At 54.2% G+C, this 22,742-nt stretch overlaps 7 protein-coding genes across 7 annotated transcripts; 2 read left to right on the top strand and 5 right to left on the bottom strand.

Annotated features, from left to right (window-relative positions):
- Positions 1 to 1,605: 1,605 nt before the first annotated feature.
- Positions 1,606 to 2,473, bottom strand: EsH8_IV_000199 (uncharacterized protein; the record flags this gene model as incomplete). Its single annotated transcript, XM_083265089.1, has 3 exons — positions 1,606 to 1,896; positions 1,958 to 2,020; positions 2,084 to 2,473. 3 exons carry the CDS (start codon positions 2,471 to 2,473, stop codon positions 1,606 to 1,608), a joined length of 744 nt encoding a protein of 247 aa, XP_083123984.1.
- A 1,534-nt stretch (positions 2,474 to 4,007) lies between these two features.
- Positions 4,008 to 5,696, bottom strand: EsH8_IV_000198 (Zn(II)2Cys6 transcription factor domain-containing protein; the record flags this gene model as incomplete). Its single annotated transcript, XM_083265088.1, has 2 exons — positions 4,008 to 5,526; positions 5,593 to 5,696. The coding sequence occupies 2 exons, from the start codon at positions 5,694 to 5,696 to the stop codon at positions 4,008 to 4,010; spliced, it is 1,623 nt and encodes a 540-aa protein (XP_083123983.1).
- A 1,004-nt stretch (positions 5,697 to 6,700) lies between these two features.
- Positions 6,701 to 7,201, top strand: EsH8_IV_000197 (HotDog domain-containing protein; the record flags this gene model as incomplete). The annotated part of the gene is made up of 1 exon (XM_083265087.1): positions 6,701 to 7,201. The coding sequence occupies one exon, from the start codon at positions 6,701 to 6,703 to the stop codon at positions 7,199 to 7,201; it is 501 nt and encodes a 166-aa protein (XP_083123982.1).
- An 827-nt stretch (positions 7,202 to 8,028) lies between these two features.
- Positions 8,029 to 10,008, bottom strand: EsH8_IV_000196 (uncharacterized protein; the record flags this gene model as incomplete). Its single annotated transcript, XM_083265086.1, has 2 exons — positions 8,029 to 8,197; positions 8,312 to 10,008. The coding sequence occupies 2 exons, from the start codon at positions 10,006 to 10,008 to the stop codon at positions 8,029 to 8,031; spliced, it is 1,866 nt and encodes a 621-aa protein (XP_083123981.1).
- A 977-nt stretch (positions 10,009 to 10,985) lies between these two features.
- EsH8_IV_000195 (RICIN domain-containing protein) lies at positions 10,986 to 12,469 on the bottom strand (the record flags this gene model as incomplete). Its single annotated transcript, XM_083265085.1, has 2 exons — positions 10,986 to 12,065; positions 12,134 to 12,469. 2 exons carry the CDS (start codon positions 12,467 to 12,469, stop codon positions 10,986 to 10,988), a joined length of 1,416 nt encoding a protein of 471 aa, XP_083123980.1.
- Positions 12,470 to 13,790: 1,321 nt separating this feature from the next.
- Positions 13,791 to 15,010, bottom strand: EsH8_IV_000194 (glycoside hydrolase superfamily; the record flags this gene model as incomplete). The annotated part of the gene is made up of 2 exons (XM_083265084.1): positions 13,791 to 14,467; positions 14,518 to 15,010. 2 exons carry the CDS (start codon positions 15,008 to 15,010, stop codon positions 13,791 to 13,793), a joined length of 1,170 nt encoding a protein of 389 aa, XP_083123979.1.
- A 6,370-nt stretch (positions 15,011 to 21,380) lies between these two features.
- EsH8_IV_000193 (chitin deacetylase) lies at positions 21,381 to 22,194 on the top strand (the record flags this gene model as incomplete). The annotated part of the gene is made up of 2 exons (XM_083265083.1): positions 21,381 to 21,445; positions 21,510 to 22,194. 2 exons carry the CDS (start codon positions 21,381 to 21,383, stop codon positions 22,192 to 22,194), a joined length of 750 nt encoding a protein of 249 aa, XP_083123978.1.
- Between the last annotated feature and the right edge of the window lie 548 nt (positions 22,195 to 22,742).

The raw sequence follows: 22,742 nt of genomic DNA, 5'->3' as shown, positions 1-22,742 counted from the left end.
CGTGCTCTTCGTTTGATACTGCTACAGGACCATTTGCTCGGGGATTGCGCAAGGGGCGTGTGGGTTTCGTCGCTGAATGAATTTCTGATGACCAAAGGTTGCCGTTGCCAATTTCCGGCATCAACGGCTGGAGCGGGTCCGTGACGGCATCGTTTGATTACATAAGCCACAAAGCCAACACTCCCCTTACCGAGATCAAACGCGCAATTTGGACCGGCCAAGTAATCATTATATCTCAAGGTTTTGAAACTCTGAGAATGAAAATCTACCTTTGCATAATTGACATTCTCTAGACTTGTTATGCCATCTGTTGAACAACACTGATTTATTCGCATTTATAACTTAACTGGTCATTCCTCATTAGCTAGAAGCAAAGAGAAACTCTAGCAATATTTTTGTGAGGTAAATGTATTGAACTTATTGATTTGGCCTTCCCGTCTCCGGATGTTTCATCTGTTTTGCTGATATTCTCCCACTAGTACTGGTATTCTCTAGTTTCCTCTTGCTCGTCCACCTGGCGATACTTGACTAATACAACAGGATTAAAATCTACCACGTTGCCCCTTGCAAAGAGATTTCTCACCCGCTCATTCTAAATCATCACTGTAGTTTATACCGGAAGACAATGAATAAATTCAGTGGCTTTCAACCTCAGAAGGTTGCGATGTGGCAGTGCGTGTTTGTTACATTGTCGACTCATGCCTGCGAAGTTGTTGGCGCGAATAGGCGACAATCTTCTTAGAAGTTCAAATTCTGTTAATTTATTTAGAAGGTGAACACAGATTTATTTCTTAATACTTCCGAGTAGCAACTCAACTTGACGGTGGTGTGTCGTAGACTGAGTCTCTACACTCATGGCGATGGAGGATTGGGCCATTACTGTTTTATGGTCCGTGCATTGGGGTTTATTAGTATTCGGTTTACAGAAATCCAATCTCCTGGGATAGAAGGTTTGACGACCTGCAATGGGTATAGGACTCTGCCCATTACCTCATTACCAGGCTGCCTATTCATTTAATATGTTAGAAGTACTTGGAGGGTATGTCGTAGACATGTAAGTCTAGCTATAATGAGACTGTGTATCTCACACCGACGACGCGCCAGGTTGCTGCTGAGTTGAGCTAGTAGTCTAACAACAAGCTAGCCAATAACAAGCTAACTTCGGCAACACTTGAGGGAGCCATGATCATTTTCGCTGTTATTTGCCTAATAGCATTTCACCCCGGTCTGGCATTCCAAGGGCAAGGCCAAATTATTGGCTTCGACACATCGCGAAGCACGAGTCTTCGACATCCGTAATATGTCAGTTGACACGACTGATCCGCCTCAATTCATAACTTGGGCGTCGTAAATGTCTCTTGATCCTGTAATGCATTGAACAATTGCGTGTGATTTCGTTTCCTTCCAGAGACTGAACCCCTAGTAGCCTTCTGAGAAGAACAAGAAGAGCAGTAGGCTGATACTTATGAGCAGTCACGATTAGTGGAATTATGAGGTGGTTTTTGTTTTTTTGTATTTTTTTGTATTTTTTTTTTAACTTTTTTATATGTATATGTACTTCGTTGGAGGAGGGGCACCCGTCCTATCAAACCGGCAACCTCTGTCTCAAGACATGGCCCAGCTCGTGATCTTGCGAAAAATGAGTTCGCCGTCCTCCACGCTTGATGACATGCCCGCATAGTAGCGTTGGAGGTCCTCCTCAGTCGGCAGCGTTTCGCGGTAGTACGGGACATTGGTCTCGAAAACCTGGCGTGCCAGCTCGCCGTGAATCTCCGGGTGGCCCTGGAACGACAAGATGAGTCCAGAGTCGGAAAACAGAATCTCGTTGTCGCAGGCCAGCTGCTTGAAGCCTTCGGGCACCGTCTTTACAAATCGCTTGTGGAACTTGGTGATTTTCTGCCCATAGTCAGCAAATCGTGTTACCAGAACTTCAACGTCGCTCATATGCATATCTTACCAAAGTGTCTTTGCCAAACAGTTGCTTTCCCATTTCATTCAGCTGAAGCTCATCAACGCCGACCTATACATTAAAATGATTAGTCCGAGACGCTCTTGTCGAGGGCGAATGTGGATGAGAACATACTCTTGGGTGTTCAAAGCTTCCAACCTTTCCGGAAAGTGCTGTTGCAATGGCCTGGTGGCCCCAGCAAACACCGACGAGTTTCGTGCGTGTAGTCTGCTGCTGCGCAACTACCTGTCGAATCCACTCAAGCGTGTTGTTGACCCACGGTTCGTAAGTCACCTGGCACAGGTTGCTGAATCCGCCAGTAATAATAATCAGGTCGTAGTTCGAAGGGTTCGGGAGGTGCTCATCCTCTTTCATGGGCTGGTACGCGTCGACAATGGCGTCGGGGACGTGGAACAGGACGTTGTCACGGAAGGACTTTACCATTCCCCTGTGCTTCGGCTCCTCGATATCGTAGGTCTTGACGATGGCAACTCTCAAAGGGATCGGTTGCGGCAAGGAACCCATTGCTGTTGTATTCGAAGGTTGGTTATAGCTTCCGGAACTTGACTTGGAGAGTAGCTAAGGCACGGCTTGGGGTTCAGGCTATCAGACAGTCGTGTTCAGAGAGAGTCGTGGGAGAACAAGATTGGGCTGCCACGCATTCTTGACTTGTCATCTTCGGGGTTTCACGGAGTGCGTGATGAGCTAACAGTATCTCTCCGCAAACTCGGCGGGCGTCCCGGCATACCTGGAGCATCCACATTATCTCCGGGAATCGGTCATCTGAGATGTAAGGAATCATGAGGACCACCGAGCCCATGGAAATTAGTAATGGAAGCAACGCTGCGAAATTATCTCCAGCTTGCATGTGGCCTTCAACTATTGGCAGCTTCGGAAGACATCCATCAATATCATGTGTCAGATGCGCCTTATTACCTTATAGATGATTAGTCACAGTTTCCGTTTGCTGCAAGAGAGCCAGCAGCTTGTTCCTGACCGATGCTACAAACCCCGGAGTCTCGGGTTCGCACGAGACCCTGCATGAGTCGAGTCCAAACCCACAGGTCGCCGCAGCTGCTACAGGGTGATTATGTCTAAGCGGCAGTTCCTCTTCCGGATGTCGGTCGTCAAAAAGACGTGATTTTGCTCTCAATGAATGTCGGTTACGGTGCCTCGTGGATGCGCAGCATGTGTTTCAGTCGAAATTATGCTCCATCGCTTCAAGCGTCCAACACTCCGCCGATTGTCGGGCGATGTGTCAAGGCTCTGATTGCCTAATGTGGAAAATTCTGCCCGTCGGTTCCCGGCGTCATGGGACCCTAAATCCGAGGGCCTCGCGAATGACCCGCCTCCGATCCCCCGCAGCGGTGTTGTGTCCACGACATGATGACTTCTGCTGAACAATTTTCGCCATAACCCCCATGCTTCAAATGCCCATGTCCTGTTGCATCTGTCCGATTCTTTCCGGGGGCATGGTACCGCAGGCGTCTGCATTAGGTAAATCGAAGCTAGTAAAAGCTTAGCGTTATAGCTGTGCTCTGTAGTCTCGATCATATTCCGTTTGAGGGGAAATTTTTAATATAGAAAGACCCATACTTTGATTTCTATTAGCTATTACAGCCAGGTTCTTACTTTTCTCAACAAACTGACACGCTTTAGATCGGCTTATCAGATCTTCTGATCCACATCCCCGCACGTCAGCCAGCGCGGTGGGACCCAAAGAGGGGCTTCAGTTAGGCTACACAAACTGACAATTGAGCTGGCGTTGATATCCAATAACGTTGTCTCTGTGGCTCAGTTGGAAGAGCGTTGGTCTCATAGTAACTCTATGACTCTGTCTTTAGATCGGGATATCCAAAGGTCGCAAGTTCGAGCCTTGCCAGGGACAATCATTGTTTCCTTTTTTGTTTTTCTGTGGTGTAATTCCAATGCGATATTGAACTCTATTGTGTCTTGGTATGCCGCACAGCCTCTGTCTCATTGGTGACTATGGTCAGCGCACGGTTCTCCTTCGGCAAACTGCCGAATATTATCTCTTCCATTGATTGTCCCGATGGACTTATAATATGCTAAATCTTACGTCATTGAGCCTCCATTCTGACATCTCAGGATCCCATAGTTTCTTTCGAAGCACGACTGTGTGGTCCTGAAAGACGACATCGCAGTCAAAAATATGACGCTTGCCATCGCTGACCTGGCCGACGGAGAACTTTTCGTTCATCCACTCCACCATGACCAGGAATGCGTGCGTATCCCAAAGGCCATCACGGCGCGGATATTGCCTGAAAAGCTGAACGGCCTCGTTGCTTACTTCAGGGTCGGTACACATGATGCATGTAGAGCCCAGGGGCCAGGTGGGGCTGTCTTCTACTGTAAAAATCTCCCGGGAGGACGTGGGTGGTTGCCGGGCTGCCTGTGCCGCGAGGAGCTCCCGGCTGAGCGCAACAATGTCGCGGAAAACGGGCGTTATGCGATCGATCTCCTCCATATCGGTCCAACCTGCGCAGCGGATTGCGCCCCAAAGGTATAGGTAATGGATTCTCAAGCTAAGTGCTTTGAGGTAGTTTGCAATGTTGGTCTCCTTTTCGACCTCTGCCTTTACGGCGAGGCGGAGAAAAGAAAGGTGCCAAGCATCGATGAAGCGAGCGAAGCTTCGGATATGTTCTTGAGACTTTGGCGAGCCGTATTCCCATGGAAGTTTTGGTGTCACCAGGGGAGCCGAGCCTTGGACTTTGAAGCCACTGTGCAATGGTGCATGGTGCTCGACATGGTGTAGGACCGTGTTCCACCAACGGTGGGCCATTTCCAGGTTTTCGAAATCGGAAGGCATCTCGTGAACAGCATACCGCAGCTTTCGTCCGCGGCAACACCACGGCACTCGCGCATGCGTCTCTTTCGGATGCATGCCTCCGTGGCTCCATGCCTGCAGGCTCAAGTGTTGGAAGCTAGACATGACCTTCTCCAGCAAAGGGTCTGGATCGGCGACTTGAGGGTGGCACTGGTCCAGAATCCGGACCCCATGGTTGATGTGGCTCAGCCCGCCCGCCTTATTCCCTCGCAGATTCTCGAAAGTGATGAACAAAAGGCATGCGACTAAGGTCCGTTCAGATGACATGGGCGATGAGTATAGAAGGTTGAGTGCCTTGCCATAGTGAACAAGCGCGTCCGAGTTATATCTCCCCTTTCCAAGCAGCCGTTGTTTCCTGGTGCTTCCGCCAAGAGCCGTCGCGCCGATAGCCAGGGCCGCGTGCTTGATCACCGGGTCGTTCCATGAGAGCTGTGGGATGACTTGGGTGAGCAGGTCCGAGGTAAAAAGCACCGTGGTGCGTGTGAACGCCAACCAGTAATCGAAATGATCTTTCTCCAGCTGGTCGGAGAACACGAGTGACGTATAGTTTGGCTCCTTCAACAGGTCGGCCCAAGTATTTTTCTTCACCGGTTTCGGGAGAATACTTCGCTGCTGAGGTTGTCCTGAGAGGGGTTGAGTCTTCTTACTCGCGTATCCCCCACAATAGCCTTGGTACTTCAAACACACAGTGCACTGTGGTTTGTGCTCGTCGCACTTGACTCGGCGACGTCTAGAAGAGGAAAACGTTAGAAATGGGTTGCAAAGCGACCTATTCCCCTCGGAACCGTAAGCTTACCTGCATGTTACACATCCAGTGCGAGCTTTGGGCTTGCCAGCTCTAGTGAATTGTGGCCTTGTGTCAAGGGCGAACTTTGTAATTAGTGCGCTGCAGTCGGCCATGTCAGCCAACATGGGTCTCTTGCTGTTTCTAGGTTTATTCTGACTGCAGTCTTAGGTCGAGATCCTGTACCGTCGCGTCTATGGCGGTTTTGGAGAGTTAGAGAGCAGAACGGAGAGAGTCATCATAGGGGAAACGGAACCGGTAATCTTTCTTGCGGGGCATAACAGGGGTTCGAGATGTTAGTGTTCTCTATGTAAGCCTACCACTTAACATACTGGTCTAACGCAGGCATTATGCACCCACGGAATTGACCAGGGCGTAAGCACTAAGTCCATATCAGGACATCGCCACATAAAATCGCGACATTCTGACCAGATATTTGGCTACCTAGAGCTCTCCAACCCTCCTTCCTTTTTCGCCTCATCAAGATGTCAAGTTGGTGTACCCTAGTTTCAATCCTTGACGAGTCCTACAGCGGCTGTGTTGTAATGGCTTTAAGGTTGTGTCAACACGTTCTTTTTAAACAACGGACCAGCATCGCTCCCTGATTCAGACGTCTAACTCTAATGCTTCCTGCCAAATGTCATCCGATGCAAGGCCGCGAACCGGTCCCCATCGGAATGCGTCGGCCGGCTGGAACTCGCGCGGCTTCTGCACATACTGCAAGCGGCATTCGTGCATGATGTATTCCCCGTGGCACACTCGAGGGCTGGGCGCGTGAGGCTCGCACGTCCCAAGCGACCGTGATTTCCGCGGGATGCCAGCCCGCTTGCCCGACGACGTTTGCGGCTCCAGAGCCAACCCATTCCGAGCTCGACGGGCAGATGTGGGGCCGCGAGCGCCGACTTCGGACGGAGTCCGTCCGTTCCTGCAGAGAAACCTTCGGCGCACGTGATCCCCACCCTTCCCATCCTCACCATGACTGTCTCACTCAACAACCCACCTCCAGTGCTCATCTGCCCCCCGGTGAGATCTGCTTTCGCCGCCCCTATCCTTTTTCGATCTCGTATCCCAAAAAAATAAAAGTAGGGAGTCGTCCGTCTCGGTTCAACTATCGCGCACCATGTCCTCAACGCCGTCGCAACCCCCGCCCGCCGCCGGCACTTCTGCGGCATCGGACCCGGCCACGTTCGCGCACATTGAGAACTACATCTCGACCCGCTGCAACGCCTCGCCCATCTACGCCTTCCTGTTCAACCCGGGCCTGAGGCTCACCCACGCCTCCAAGGGCCTCATCGTCGCGCGGCTGCCCGTGACGGCGAACCACCTGAACACGTCCGGCAGCATCCACGGCAGCGTCTCGGCCACCATCGTGGACTGGGCGGGCGGGCTGGCCATTGCGTCGTGGGACCTGCGCGAGGCCACGGGGGTGAGCGTCGACATCAACATCAGCTACCTGTCCGGCGCGAAGCTGGGCGACGAGATTGAGATTGAGGGCAAGGTGGAGAAGGTCGGGGGCAGCCTGGCATTCACCCATGTGAACATCTACAAGGTTGCCGCTGATGGGGCGAGGGGCGCTACCGTGGCCAACGGAAGGCACACCAAGTTCGTGAGGAGTCGGTAAGCTCGCCAAGCCGTGCGTGCCTGCTTGTGCAACAGACATGATGTAAGACCATGAACTAGAGGGGGGGTCAACAAGACGGGACGGGATCGCATAGACTACTAGACTAAGAAAGACATGGCGTCGTTTTCTCCAACAACGGGTGCCCCATGCTCTCCGTAAGCCATCATATTTGTGCGAGAAACCGAGTCTATCAACTACAAAATCCCAGTAGACGTTGCGACAGAACTTGGCATCATGAATAGGTACTCTATTCATACACCAGTTCGCTGCTGCATGCGGAATCCTGCCAAGCCTCAACGAGTTTGAGGGCCAGACATGGACTTCGGACGAGCCCGTGGCCGTTCTACTGAGGGCCATGGAGGAGCTCGCGGCAGAGATATTGGGAATTGATGAGCAATTGATGTGCTCGATGAGGTGAGCCTAGGGCAACGCCGGGAGCTTAGGGGGTTTTCCGGGATCGCTTCTCACCAAAGACGCCGCGAAGGAATCTAGAGTCCGGTGTTGAATTACTTTTACGCAACTTTCAAATCCCAATAATCCCGAATATTATCTGATATTCCTGGTGCAAAGCGTCGTCGGGCTCCGCGCCTTTAATTCCTCTCCATTCTTCCGTCGATTGCCTCGTGATCCAACACCCAGCTCCCAGTTCAGCACGATCCAAGAACAATCCGTCTCTTCCTGCATGGATTCAAATATCTAATACGAACAATCGATTCTCCAAAGGGTATCACAAAAAAGTGCTATAAGAGAAAGAAAAAAGAAACGCCCAAGCATCCATCTCAATTTCAGCCCTAGGAGGGGGAAATGCGAGGGAGCGGAGGGGTCCCCTAGTCCGCCTTCGCCCTCCTCTTGGCCCTCTTGTCCCTCTTCCTCTTTTGCTTCTTCCTCTCCGCGACGATCTTCCTCTTCTGCCAAAATGACTCAAGCCAGTGGACGATCCAGGAGCGCATCATGATGAGGGTGGTGCAGAATATCACGGGTATCGCAATGACCCAGCTATGTTTCCACGTCTGGTTAGAAAAGAAAAAAAAGGAGGGGGGAAGGAGGCCTTCGTCCTGCAGCACAAGGGTGGACGGGACTAGGAGGGAGAGGGAAATGGTTGGTACTTACAAGAAGTTGATGCCCAAGCGGTTTTTGAGGTCGGGAAAGTCGTCAAAGTTCTGGCCGAAATACCCGGTCAAGAAGGTCAGGGGCAGGAAGATGATGGTGATGATGGTCAGCTGCTTCATGCTCTCGTTCTGGTTCGCCGAGATGGTGTTGAAAATGAGGTCGATGAGGTTGTCGGCGGAGCGCTTGATCTGCTGCATGGACTCGGTGATGATGACGCAGTGATCGAGCACGTCGCCCAGGTATGTGTGCGTGAGCGGGGTGACGATGACGCCACTCGCCGGGTTCTGGAGCTGCCTCGCGGCCTCCTCCTGGCTCATCTCGGTGCGGTGGTCGCGCAGGACGTTGACGAGGTTGTCGATGGGGTTGAGGAAGGTGAGCATCTTGTTGATCTCGCTGATGCAGATGTACAGGCTGCGCGTCTGCTTGATGCTCGGGCTCGTGAGGACGTCGAGCTCGAGGTCGCCGATGACGTCGCTGTAGACGGCCGTCAGGGGGATGGCGAGGTCGATGATGGCGTCGATGATGGCCTGTACCACGAGGGAGGCGTCGCACGATTGTCGCAGAATCGTGGATGGGTCGCCCAGGCGAATAGTCATGGGGCGTTCGATATCCTCGGCCGACATCTCAAAGAAGGAGATGACGGTGTTGTCCGAGGTGAGGAAGATGGCGACCTGCTCGGCGGAGACGGCCAGGCCCCGAGAGATCAGGGAGGAGTGCCGTTCCATGTACTCGGTGCGAACCTCGTTGGCCGAGGCGTGGTAGCGCTGGAGGGTGCGGACGAAGGCTGTCTCGGGGAGCTGGGAAATATTACTCGCGGGATGATTTAGCTGATGTCCGTAGGCACTGTTGCTTTGGGTTATAACCGGCGGCCTTTTTGCGGCTTCCCTGACGGCCTCGGGATCCCGTCGCGGCTTGCCGCCCATTGTAAAGTGACGTTTCAGCTTCTTCAGCCCCTTGGACTTGTTGGTCCTGATGCTGGCGTCGTCGTCCGAGTCGTCATCGCTGCTGCTACTGCTGCTGCTGCTGTCGTCGTTGATGAGAAGCACGAGCTTCTGCAGCGTCAAGACGATGAAAGCGTGGTTTGCGTACCAATCGGCCTTTGTCCGGTTCCTCGTGTTCATAATGTCCTCGATGGCCAGCTTGTGCAGGTTGTAGTACTGGCCGCAGGCCTGGATGACGTCCCAGCTTAGGCCGTTGATGTTGATCCAGCGGCTCTTCACCCAAGGCTCCTGTGGCGTTTTGAGAAAGTCGATGAACCCGTCGTTTCCAAACTTGTGCTGCACCATGTTGCCCTGGCTGAAGTCGAAGACGGAGATGTCGCAGTCGGCCCTGAGGGTCGGCATGGAGGCGTGTCCGCCGTCAGACTTGTTGGGGTCGAAGCCGGGCTCGGAGCCGGGCTGCCATCCTGGGCGTGACATTTCGAAGTCGCCATAGTCCTCCACCGGCTTGAAGGTGCCGGCTCGGCGTCGTAGTGGAGATATATCTTGGTCGGTGGAGGAGCGGGTCAACGGCGCGCCGTTGGCGTCGTGGGGAGGAGCGGAGATGCGGACCCTTGTGGGTGAGGTTGGGGAGCCGGGGAAAGCATGATCGAACGTGTCGACCTGGAGAGACGGGAATCGGACGGTGCGCGTATGCTCTTCTGGACTGCTGGCAGTCTTCGACATGGGTGCGCCGAACGAGTCGTCGTTGGTCGACATGGCGAGCGCGCCGCGGGGAGAGTGGGTAGGGAAGAAATGTCGAGTGAAAACTAGGCCGAGGATTCAAGACATTAATATTTCAAAAAAGACCAAGGTTCGTCGCGTGGTTAGCGGTGCGCTAAGGATCCAAGGGATTCTAGCGGCGCGAGACTTGGTTCAGACACAAAAGGGACCAGAGTTTCGGGTTGGTCGTGGCGTCGAATCAGCCACTAGGCATCGCAGGATGGGCTTTGTCAGCCGCATCAAGAGGGGTCGCGGGTATCTTTAGAAACGAAGCTGAGATGCAGTCTGTGCAGCGCATTTGGCGGCTGAGAGATGCGATGGCTGACAGAGGTGGTGAGATGAATTGGTTGGGATGGTGCGGTGTCGCGCGCAGCTTCGGAGAGAGAAGCGAAGGAAGGGCCCTCGTCCTAGGTTTTCCAGGTTATTGGTGAGAGTGAATTCCCCCTAAATGACGTCGCTTGGCAGCTAATTACAGTGTTCGTGACCCCACTGTGCTTCCCACCGTCGTTTATTGGACGATTCACCATAGGACCTCGTTTAAGCTTTCGGCTGCTGCCGTTTAGCCGGTTCATGCCTTTCCTTGTGGGTGATGGAGGTGGATGTCGAGAGACACGCAACCAATGACCACCAACTTGTGCACTCGAAGCCTCGGGAGATTTGTGGGTGAGTGCGTCAAGCTTTTGCCCAGCGATCTCCAACTATCACTCGGAAGTTCGATGCCGGTTGCAGTTGGAATTGGCGCTGTGAGAACAGACTGGCCAGAAAATTGCCTGTTTTGACATTGCTGCTAACCTTCTAACTCTCGACGCGGCCCTGGCTCCATTTCGCCCACGCGCACATACCTAGAGAATCCATACTCCCAAGTGTTCGCCTACAAGACGAGTTGTTACACAAACCAGTTGCCACCGATAGTGAGAAAATGATGAAAACATAAAGAAAACGCCTCCATTAGACACCCCCGAAGCCCCAACGCCTTAGCCAACGATACTGTAGACCTCGCTGTTGTCTCCCTTGCACGCCGCCGTGACCAGTCGTCCCTGATTCCCAGGGACCACGCACGTGGCCTTGTCGTTGACAGGAGCGAACACGAAACTGTCTCCGGTAATACTAACCAGCTGCCCTGCGTTCGTTCCGCCCTCTCCTGCGGCGCGACCACCGCACGAGAACAAGGTGACCGTATCACCATCGGCCCGGCGGCCGTCAGTGCTCACGCATCCGTTCGTCAGACTGCTCACCACCAGCGCCCCCTTGTCCTTGCCGTCGTTGTGCTTCCCCTTTGTGACGATGTCGAACTGCTGGTTTGGCGTGTTGTTGCACTCGGCCAGGGCGACGGGGATGAGGTTCTGGCGGAAGTCGCCGGCGGTCGGGTCTACCGAGAGGCACTGCCCGTTCGGCGCGCGGATGGCGACCTTGGTGAAGGCGCGGGTGGCCGTGTCGTCAAAGGCGTTGGCCTCGGCTGCTGCAGTCGGGTTCAGGGTGCCGCCGGCGCGGGAGACAGGAACCGGGCTTGTAGGGTTGGCGGCCGGGATGTTTCCCTTTTGTCCTCCGTTGCTGGTGCCATTGCCAGTACCGTTTCCAGCGGCCGGGGGTGCGGCAACCGGTGGAGACGTCGCGGCGGGGGCTTCGCCGGCATTACCCCGAGCCTGGGTAACCGTGGCCGTCACCGTCAACGTGACGGTCTCCTCCTTGCCGCAATCAGCAGCAGGCGCCTGGGTTGCCACGGCCGCCGCGGTCGTTGAAGGGGCGGGCTTTTGAGCGCCGTTCTCCCCGCCCGCCTGGCCGCCAGCGTTGCCTCCGGCACCACTACCAAAAGAGAAGGATTGCGCCTTGTCGCTCGCATTGCAGTCCGCAATGTCCACCGCGTTTCCTTTGACTGTGAAGCACTTGCCCTTCTCGTTCTTCGGCTGCAGGGTCAGGGGGCCTGTTCCATTGGCCAACGTGAACAGTTGAGAGTCCGTCACCAAGCCTTCGCCCGCCGCACGCCCGCCGCAGGAGAAGAGATTAACCTGGTTACCCGCTGGGCGGCGAGGGTCGAAGTTGAAGCATGCTTGAGTCTGTCATCGCCAGTCAACATCTTCCCCCTCTCCAAGCTGTGTGGGAATCCGGACGGGGGCGAACTCACCAGAGTGCTCACGACGAGCATCGAGTTGGGCTGGTCATTATGCTTTCCGGCCGTAATGACATCCCAACCCTGACCGTCCTTGGCTCCGCATTCCGCGACCTGGATGGGGGTCAGGTTCGCTCTGAAGTCGCCAGACAATTTGTCGACAAAAAGACACCTCCCGTCAGAGGTCTTAATCTGGACGTCGGAAAAGGCGCGAGTGGCAGTGTCGTCGCGCTGGTGCGCCTCCTTCGTGGCCTCCTCGTTCAGTTCCGTGACGGCCCTGCGCTGGATGACGGGGCTCGCCGAGGCAAGAAGCGCGGTATAAGCCAAGATGGCCGCAAACTGAGGAATCATGATGATGGTGAAGAAATGAATGCAAGTGTCTTGAATGAGTGTATTCGAACGAATGGGAAAAGCCTGCTCAGCAGGGCGTGGCCACAAGGCGTAAAGTAACGAAGGAAATGGGGAGAAAAGAATGAAGACGTAAGGTAAAGCACGGAAAACCACAGTCGATGCAGCGATGTCGTAAACGGGGGGCCTTTGGAGAAGCTGGCGGTGAAGCAGCCCTTATACTCGGCCCATCATGACGGCCTTGCCTTTCGTCCATCATCCGGCATGCACTATCCAAGCGCCATCCCATCAAACAAAAGCCACTGTCGCTCCCAAGCAATCTCATCTGCATCTTTCCCCCAAAGCGCCCGAGTTTGAACAAAGTTTCACGGCATTCCTGACTGCAGCGCGGTTTCGTTTGGCGGCCTGGGGCCGCCCCCAGTCTGTCAATCCGCCCGTCACTCGCCGTGGCTCCCTGTCGCACATCACTGCCCTTGCCGTCCGAACACTTGTTCAACGGGACAAATAAGGGAGACTTGGCTCGAGCTCGGGCGACAGTGGCAGGTGTCGCCAGGTTCGAGTGGACGCACGAGTTGGGCTCGTCTGGTCGGGGTGACCCGGCACATGAAACGGCTCGTGTTGCAGGGCGGCAGATCCTGAAGGGATGGCGCGGGAATCGTGGCGTAGGGATGAGACGGAAAGGGGACGAAAAGGCAGATGCCAGCGAGAATTAAGAAGAGGTCCGCGCTTATGGTCCCTGCTCATGCTCAAAGGGAAATCGATTGGACGGGAGTGTTGCCGGGTCCGAGTGGACCCCGATGCCGGCAGGCGGGTCCTGGCCACGGGCGCTTGCTGGAATGTCGGGCAATTAAAGTACGGGTGCCAGTCATTCCAATGAAGGTTGCTGAGTGGCCATGTACCTGGGACTGATTTCAAGCTTAAACCCTTTTTCTTTCTTTCTTTTTGTGGCAAGCGCTTGTAGCTTTGAAATCGTCCAACTTGGTTTGGCATTGCACGGCGCATCATTATCCAGCTTTACAGCCCTCGGCTCCAGGCTCGACTGGGATACAGATCTGGTGCTGCAGGTTTTCAAGTGGTTCCGACTATATTTCTACCAGGATCAAGCAAAGTGTGTTATCATCGTGCTTGTTACCTTTTGCCAAGACGCACTGGGAGAGGGAAGGGTGGTAGAAGAGCAATATTAGATGGGATATGATCCCCATGTTGATTCATTTTCATTGTGCAAGGTCATTAACCCTGTTATGGCTGTCTGAAAATATACAGCGAAAAGTATGTTCCGGAACTGCAACCCATGTAACCCTTTTTGGCCCAATTCATTCATTCATCATGCCTGCTTTAGGCCGTTCAATTCGTTAAAGCCAGCCTGTACCAAGCTCTGCCTTCCTTTCCGATCTCCCACGCCCGTCCAGTAAAACAAACCGCCGAGTGCTTTGCTCTTCGCATACTGGGCCTTGATTGCGACCGTCTTGGGCACATCAAAGGTCATGAAACCATTTTTGCTATCGACATAAGAAGCCGCTGCAGCAGTCGTGTCGACGGTAGCCTTATCCACAGCGTCGTTGGACAGGTCGATATAATCTATTTCGCCCGAATTTTTGCTGGATCCACCGGGCCCTTTGGCGAGAGGGAATGTGCGAGCATATGCGGGGATTCCAAGCAAGACTTTGCGGCTCGGGAAACCGTTGTTTATCACGTAGCTGATACCGTCGGCGCATGCGACCTTCAGATTCGGGTTGCTGCTGGCCAAGGTTTTCGAAGCCAGCAGCTGTGCGTGGTTGCCGGAAACGTCAGTCCACGGACCGGTCAGGTCGTAGCACATGAGGTTTAGATAGTCGAGGAGGGAGGCGGCGCTCCTGAGATCGATGTTCCTGAGAACATATTGGCCTGGTGGAAGGGCCGAGGTGATGAGGTATTTGCCCGCCGGCATTTGTTTGCGGACGTCGCTCAAGAGTCTGATGTAGTTTTGGCCCTGTGTGGCATCGCTCGGGTGCTCCCAATCAACTAGGACATGTTAGAATAAAGAGGCCATGGAATTGGCCGGTGCTACTTACTGTCGACGCCATTAAGCTGGTACTTGTCACAGAATGCCTTGATATCCTTGGCGAAACGAGCGCGAGCGGTAGGGTTGGCAGCCAAAGCTGGGAACTCGGCACTGCCAGTGCCGCCACCGACGGAGATGAGTGTACGGATGTTTGGATTCGTGGTCTTGAGTTTGGCGAGGGCTGGGAGACAACCTTTCACTCCGTCAACAGGAATTTGGTTATCCGCCCAGTCATCGATGAGCTTCAAGGATCCATCTATGTTGACTCGGATGAAGGCGTATAACACATGGGTGACCTGGTTTACCGGAAGCGAAGCAGGTGTTTGCCCTTTGTAAACACGCCAATTGGGGTAGTAGACAGCGTTTACCCAACCTTGAGACATGACGGGCTGAACGAATGCTGCGAGATAGATGAGGTTGAAGATGAGGGAGGACAGGTGCCGTGGTGATGTTGATGTTGAAGACGACGGGACGGCGCGGGGGCGGGGTAGCACGCGGGCCATTTTGTAGCTTGGGGGCCGTCCGGGTGCGGCGGGGTGCTGCTGACGTAGAGGCTTAGGGGCTGTGCTTGTCGTAAAGCCGCTGCGTGGCGCCCAGCTGGATCGCTATTGGGGGGCAACGACAGCGGTTGTGGACCGCTGAGATGATGAGCTCACAGCTGCAGGTGCCTTCTCTGGGCAGCCCGAACTTGCTGACTGACGCTTCCGCAAGCACAAACGACCTGACAAACGACTTCAGGTCATCGGATTTGTGTGCTTTCAACTTCAACCTGCTTCCGCCACTGCTGTGTTTTCGACAAAGAATCACAACACAAGAAACGTTTCCCAGCTACTGTTGTTTTCCCCTTTTCTCTCCCTTTCGTGCCCGGCCTAAGGGGTTATATACCGGCCGCGTGGAGATTCTTCTGGAATTCGATTAATATCTTGGCGAGAGGCAACGATAGGCTGCATTTTCCCCGGCAAATATGTGGACGATTCACAGGCCGTGTCTCTCGAATAATGCGACCCTCGAGCTATCCGTTGCATAAAGCCCCGGAGCAATGAAACCCTGGAGATCAAAAGCGATTGCGTATCGGAGGAATGTCGCCCGTATTTCTCGATCGAGCATAGAGAGTCGCGTGCCGGCGGTCCGGAAGGGAGATCGACACGGGATCCCCTGAGTGAAATGCACCTCTCGCGTCACCGAGCCACGCGGCAAGTAATAAGGCTGCAATTAGAGTGAAGTTTGGGGAATCAAGAAACCCCGGTGGCACAGCAAGCAAAGAATGGTTTTATGTTGGGCGAATTTGGGCCCTCGAGAGCGCTGTTCCAGACACCGTCGGCCGCAATATCATCCAGGACCAAGGGCAGAAACCCTTCCCTGCCTGGCAACAAGCCATTGATATGGTAACCGGCACATGTTCTTGACAGTTATGTGCCATCTGGAAAGGACAAGAGACGCAGTGGTGGATTTGGTCTGGACTTGGAGTTCGTCCTACGGAATCGGATGCATGCGGACAAGGCTGAATACCAGTGGTGGTAGTTGGATGCTTTCGGAAGGAGGGGCATGTCTGAGGCGGCTCCTTGGAGACTCTAGTCCATTTCGTTATCTTCTACGAATGGAACAGAACACAAGGCCATTGTTTCGTCGCATGGCAAGGGTCCACGATCGAGGATCTGGGTCATCTAGGTGGATTCATTGAAACCATACTGGGCAGCGGATGTCAACGCGGCATGGGGTTATATGCTGGGCCACCGATGCAATGATATTCAGCACTTCCGAGTTCCCTCTATCACAGCACTTCCTGGCAACGTCAAATACTTGGGAGTCGGAGCGGTCCTTACGTGTTCTGACTAACTCAGCCAAAAAAAATTAAAAAAAAATTGGCTTGGTTGCTTCAGCGTGGGTATTCCGACGTTACGCTCATCACTCGATGTTGGCCTTGCTCTCGATAGGTCATTGGCAGCGCCTCCGAAATCTCAGGCTCCGGCGACCTCTAGTCTAGCCTACTGCGCAGCTGGGCCTGGCCACGACGACATCACAATGACTTGAGCATCGGGTTTTCGACCAATCTCCCAATCGCCAAAAGTATGACGAACGGGCTTTGACACTCTTCATGGTTCTGGGGATCTGTGGTCGAAGACAAACAGCAGCGGTGCCGACGGTACTTGCGAATGACTACGAGGGATGGCAGGAACTCCCAATAGTCATTCGTATCTCGGCTTCCCCGCTTATCCGGATTATAACCTTTGATTCAACATAATCGGTCTTCTGGGGCCTTTGCTCCGTCATCTAAGTTGGTTGCTTCCTTGATGCCGAACCATCAAGTGCCGTCTTGATCATCCCTATGAGGAACGAAAAAGCGTGAAGTGAACAGTCACGGGGTATAGTCACCTGCTCAGGACGAGCCGTAGCTTACCATCTCGAGCAGCGTTAGCTGATTGAGGGAGAGAACATCGCTATCCCCGCTGTCTAACAACCTATGGATTCAAATACCGAAATGGAGGCTTGAGATGGCTGGCGGGGAATGGAGGACTTTCATACGTTATAAGTACGGCAGAGCGATTGGTGGAATCGAGGACGCGAGCGGCTCTATGAGCTAGGGTTCCAAATAATGCGGAGATTTTCAGAGAGATTTCCCCGGATAATGTTAGGCTGAGAAAGATGAAGCTAATCTATGCCACTAGGGGGGTCGTCAACCTCGAGATTATACGACTATTTGCAGCGGAGGATGACGGACCTCTTTTGGGTGGGCCGGATGTTCACGCCGGCAACATACAGACAGTCTAACCCCCAAGAACTTCTTGTCACGCTGCCGGCCGCCATCGGCGAGGACCATCTGCCGTTCTGCGTTTGCTTGCCCAACCTCTTTGAGATACACTAACGATGCGCACCACCGGCCACGAGAGCTTGCATTGAGCTACTTTGGCCTGCGTTGGCTTACTGTAAGTCATGCAAAAGAACCACTTGGAATATGCGTCGACTTGGTAGCCATCCACAGCACCAGGCAGCGCGCACTACTGGTAGGGACGAACGAGAAGTCGGTTGTTCATCGGTTCGGGACAAGTCATCGGCTCGGAGACACACGCGCAGGGAATGCCGGCAGCCAAGAAGAAGTCTGGACGATTCCTCGAATTAGCGGCCTGAAGTAGGTCCACGTCGAAACATTATTAATTCACTTTTAAACTGCAGCGTCGCAATCGCGGGCAGGATAAACACGTTATTTGACGACGCAACGCCAACGTCAGCGTAGCTGAGTCAGTAAGGAGTTCGTGTTTGGGAGTCATTCGCAAACGAAGGCGTCTTGGCAAGTTAATGCCCGTTGTGGATCTTGGAACTTCGTCGCCGTGCTTCAGATACATGTCTTGGCGCCATCGGAACATCCGTCTGAAAGCGAGGCTGTTAGTTACATCAACCTGTAGCAGAATTAAAATCTCTGCGGGCTCCGCAATGATCCGGGCTCTTTTGGAGTTTTGGAGTCTTGGAGTCTTGGAGAGAGAGCATAACTCCGGCGCCCCTCCCCCCACCAAACATTTGGACGTCGATCGCGGGTATCAACAGCGTTCCGCAAAATGAGTGCGACGATTGGATCCGTTTTTTTTAATACGATGGGATGGCGCCAGCCTAACAGTCGGTCCAGTGATCATTGTTAGGTTTGGGCGATGTTTTTGCAATACGGACCCGGGGGGAAAATGAGATTTTGTTCCGCTGCGACACCAAACGCTTACGAGACTCGACTACGGACCTGACGTGGCCTTGCATCGGGACGAGAGCAAGGAAGATCGCTCCAGCGTGGTGTTGACGTCAAGCCATGTCTTGTTGTTCCCGATTTTATGTCTCAGGAACAATGGTTTCCCACATCGGCCCGCGCAAAAACATGAGGATTCTTTCCCGACCATCATTGTGCACCCGGGGGGGTTGCATTCAGCAGTGCAGCATTGCTTGCTTTTTGAGGTCTGGGCATAGGAACCCGCCATGGAGCTGCAGGCTGACGAATGTTTTTCTGGAATTGTCAGCTGATTCACCTGCAAGATGCGATGGTCCCTCAGCCATCAATTTCTGAGCTCAGCAACTTGCATCGGCACTTTGTTCAAGTAGCGGAACTTTGCCTGGCAGCAAGCAGTGGGAGAGATGAGATGCCACGCCGGGTCAGCACGACCTCCCTCTTTTCCTCTGCCCGCCACCACAGACAGAGCAGTCGAAGACCAGGGATGGCAGAACCCACACATCAGAACCCACACATCAGAACCCACACATATGATGCGGGGTTCCGACGGTTGGGGTAGTCCCTGGTAGGGGTTCTGGGCTTCTACGTACGAAGAGGTACATTACAGCCAAGACGCTTGGCCCCCAGAGAAAAAAGTTACGAAGATTAGGGTCCCCACGTTGATACGGCACTGGAGATTCTTGGTGTTTCCGGGCGGTAGCATTGCGGTCCCAGTATCATGGGTCTGTTCTATCTGGATTTGTACCGGCATCCAAGATCCCTTATCCGCAAGTCCCAAGCTCGAACTCTAAGCGGTTCACCCAGTCCGCGCCGGTCCATCGAACTAGACAAGTTCGTCCTTTGTTCCGCCGCAATCGTGGCGCTGTACTACACTCGTTTCAGCTTCTTTTCCGTTGCCAACCTCACCCACCAGCACTGAACATGCTGTTTTTTCCGGGCCTGGTAGCAATAGTGCTTGCTTTTGTCTACTGCTATGGAAGTGAGCAACCCCGACCACCTCGAGAATAGGTGCTTTTCTGAGGCGCAGATGCGAGCAGGGGTCGTGCATTTGACCGGCCTGCCAGCGGCGGCAGCAGCAGCGTCCTGTTAGGCGCAAGGACATCGCGCTGTTCTCTCATCCAACAAAAGTCTGCGGTCGCATTGCCAAGTCACCCTGCACCGACAGACCCGATCCTGACAGGGGACGAAAAGCTCTGGGCGCCGTAAACAAGGAGAGCCCGGCCTTCTGAGACTCGCCGCCCATGGCTCCTCAGCAGCTGACAACGCGGTAGGCTAAGCTTTCCGTCACACCATGTCACTTTTGAAGTCAAAAGTGCGCCTTGCGGAAGGATCAGGATAACAAACTAGCGGGCATGTTTCGATAATTCGGGAAGGCTTAGGGAGCATCCCACGACAACACCCTGCATCGACTTCACGGTGGCCTCGTATTCCACACCAAAGGCTTTGGACGGCCACAAACAAGGGACCGAGGGGGGACCAGCCGCAGCCAGCGACCTGGTCTTGGCTCACATACCCGGGTGCATTACCCCCTTGCAACCAACAAGAGGGATTCGAGTGTCGGCCTTTTGGCCGTCGTAGGTCAGTTCTTTTCTCAGCTCGTCGCCGTCTTACGACATCGACGTCCTTCTTCTTCCTCCCCCCGGGGGCGGGGGCTCTGCTAAGCGCACCGTATCCCTGGAAGAGTTGCGCTAACCCTTACAAAAGACCCCAGAAAGCAGCGGCGTGTAGTAGCCAGCGGGACGATCCATCAATATCCGCGAGTGGGCTCGCATGCATCCGCATCCCCTCCATCCTACTCCACGCTCTCCCCCCAGCCTCTAGGGGGGCACTGGAGGGGAATTAAGCACGAAAGAGCCTCGCTCGGCGATCAGCATCATCGCCGAATGACCTCAGAGTCACCAATGCCGCGCCACGATGCAACGTCCGTGTTGCTGCCTCACTCCTCACTCCTGGACGTGTGTGAATGTGTGTGTGTGTGTGTGCTCCCCCTCTGCACAAGCCTTTTCTGCGACGAGGCCCATGTTTCTGTACTGTGACAGAGACCCCTCGAGGGAAGCCACTTGTTCAGCATCAGAAACATGATTTTTATGGAGGAAGTCCGAAGACCTACCGTAGTTGTCCAGTCGCTTTTCCTTCGTTCAGACAGGTCATGCTTGGAAGACCAGCAGCGGCCTTGTTCCCGTAACGGTGCGCCAATCGTTCGGTCCATCGTCCATTGTCCATCCCGAGACAGTAACGGGTGGCGCTTGTGGCTGACCCCACCCCCTGGCCATGCGCGAACGGGCGTTTACACTCGACCAGCCCACCATTTTTTTTCCAGCGCAGTTCACACCATCCCAGCCATCTCTGAAGGGCCAACCTGGTTTTCTGGTTGTGCCGCTCCTCAGCCGGCCGGACTGTGTCGAGCAATCCTGGTCTACGACGCAGAATGACAGACGTTCGCATGAGAGCTCAAGCGTCGTCCACCCACATTCCGCCAGACATTTCCTCTTTGCTCCCCTTCAACTTGGTGTTCTACGTCTCCGTACAGACTCTAACATGCATGCGGGAAGAATCCATCCAGTCAGCTTACATCGCTCTAAGCCTCTTGACGTCAAAACGCGCCGCGGATCCTCCTCCCGGCTATCTTTCCAACTTACCCTGCCCACAATGCCCACCACGGTTCGTATCGGAGCCTCGTCGGGTGTACTCGTCGCGATGCCAAGACATCATGGCGCCCAGGGCTGGACGGCCAGCTAGTCAAGCAAGTGCTGCGACGAGCAGGGCCACCGTCGTCGTCCCGTTTCTCAAACTTCTCCACGAGGAGGCAGTCGTATCCACCGCCAGGCTATGCGGGTTCTTCCTCTAGAGGACATTCATTAGACTCTATTCCTGGAGGGGTCGACCCATACATGGACTCTTGGCTAGGGCCCGCCATCAACACTGACTGTTGTCTGTTCCATGTGTCCATGTTCAGACCGTTTTCTTCTGCGTCCCATCTTTGGTTCATATAAGACTTCTTCCTCGTCCCCCTTCCTGCCAACCTCTCGACTTTGCTTCACCTCCATCCAGCTTCACACACCAAGAAAGCTTAATACCAACTCACGTCCGAGTCCCAGTCTCACTAACCCTTCCCTCTCCTGTCGTTGCCCCTTCACCTGCACAAGTCCACCACCACATCATCAACCATGCACTTCTCGGCAATTATTGGCGCTGCTACAGTAGCTGCCCTCTCCGGTGGTGTCAACTCTAGGTATGTCCGCCCCCCTCCTTTCTTCACTTATGGGACGGGCTTGAGATTAACCCGTCTGCCACAGCCCTCTTGTCCGCCGTCAGTCTCCTCCTGTCGGCCAGGTCCTGTCGCAGTGCACCCAGCCCGGCCTCGTCGCGCTCACCTTTGACGATGGCCCGTTCACCTTCACCCCCCAGCTGCTTGACACCCTCGCCGCGAACAGTGTCAAGGCCACTTTCTTCGTCAACGGCAACAACTGGGACAACATCGAGAACGCCCCCAACCCGGCCACCATCACCCGCATGAAGAGCGAGGGCCACCTTATCGGCTCCCACACGTACTCCCACGCGGACCTGAGCACCCTCTCGTCCGCCGACCGCATCGCGCAGATGACGCAGCTCGAGGACGCGACGAGGCGCATCGCAGGCTTCGCGCCCAAGTACATGCGCGCGCCCTACCTGTCCTGCGACGAAGGCTGCCTCGGCGACCTGGCCGGCCTGGGTTACCACGTCATCGACACCAACCTCGACACCAAGGACTACGAGAACAACACGCCCGAGACGACACACATCTCGGCCGAGAAGTTCACCAACGAGCTCAGCGCCGACCCCACGACCAACAGCTACATCGTCTTGTCGCACGACGTCCACCAGCAGACCGTCGTCTCCCTCGTCCAGAAGATGATCGACACCCTCAGGGCCAAGGGATACCGCGCGGTCACGGTCGGCGAGTGCCTCGGCGACGCCCCCGAGAACTGGTACAAGGCGTAAACGGCCCCGTCGCCAACCCGCGCGGGATAGTGGATAAAGGGAACAGGAATTTTGGGGGAGGCTATAAAATTTCAAAAAACCGCAAGACATGACTCGGAGAGTTGATGTCGTTGTTGCACATAAAGCCGGGAGCCGTCAAGGCCCGTTTTGGGTTGCGGATATTTTTGTTATAGTTTATTTTTATTTTTTTATTTCGGGTTTATTGTATATACAGGGAGGACAAGGACATACCAGGGGCATCCGGCGGCGCAAGTATTCGAACGGAGATACCAATGTCTAATAACGAAAAAAAGACAAATATCCAAGCTTCAACAAGCACACCTATCATTCATCATGCTCGCTGCGTCGTCTTCTATTTCTCCTTCGTGACTTGGAACCATGTAAACCGAGAAGGCTCGTACCCACAAGTATCACACACATGCCCCACCTCCATGTCACACTCCGCTCCGACTCCGCACCCCTCCACCCCCGGCCACTATATCAGAGGGCCCTGTCCTGCTATCTTCCATCGATGAGTAACCGCTCATTAACATCCTCGGTCTGGTGGC

Source organism: Colletotrichum jinshuiense, chromosome 4 (genome assembly GCF_051148585.1).
Source record: "Colletotrichum jinshuiense chromosome 4, complete sequence".
In the NCBI taxonomy this organism is placed as follows: Eukaryota; Fungi; Ascomycota; class Sordariomycetes; order Glomerellales; family Glomerellaceae; genus Colletotrichum; species Colletotrichum jinshuiense.
Note: the sequence above shows the minus strand (reverse complement) of the source record. Positions and strands in the feature narration are given on the sequence as shown.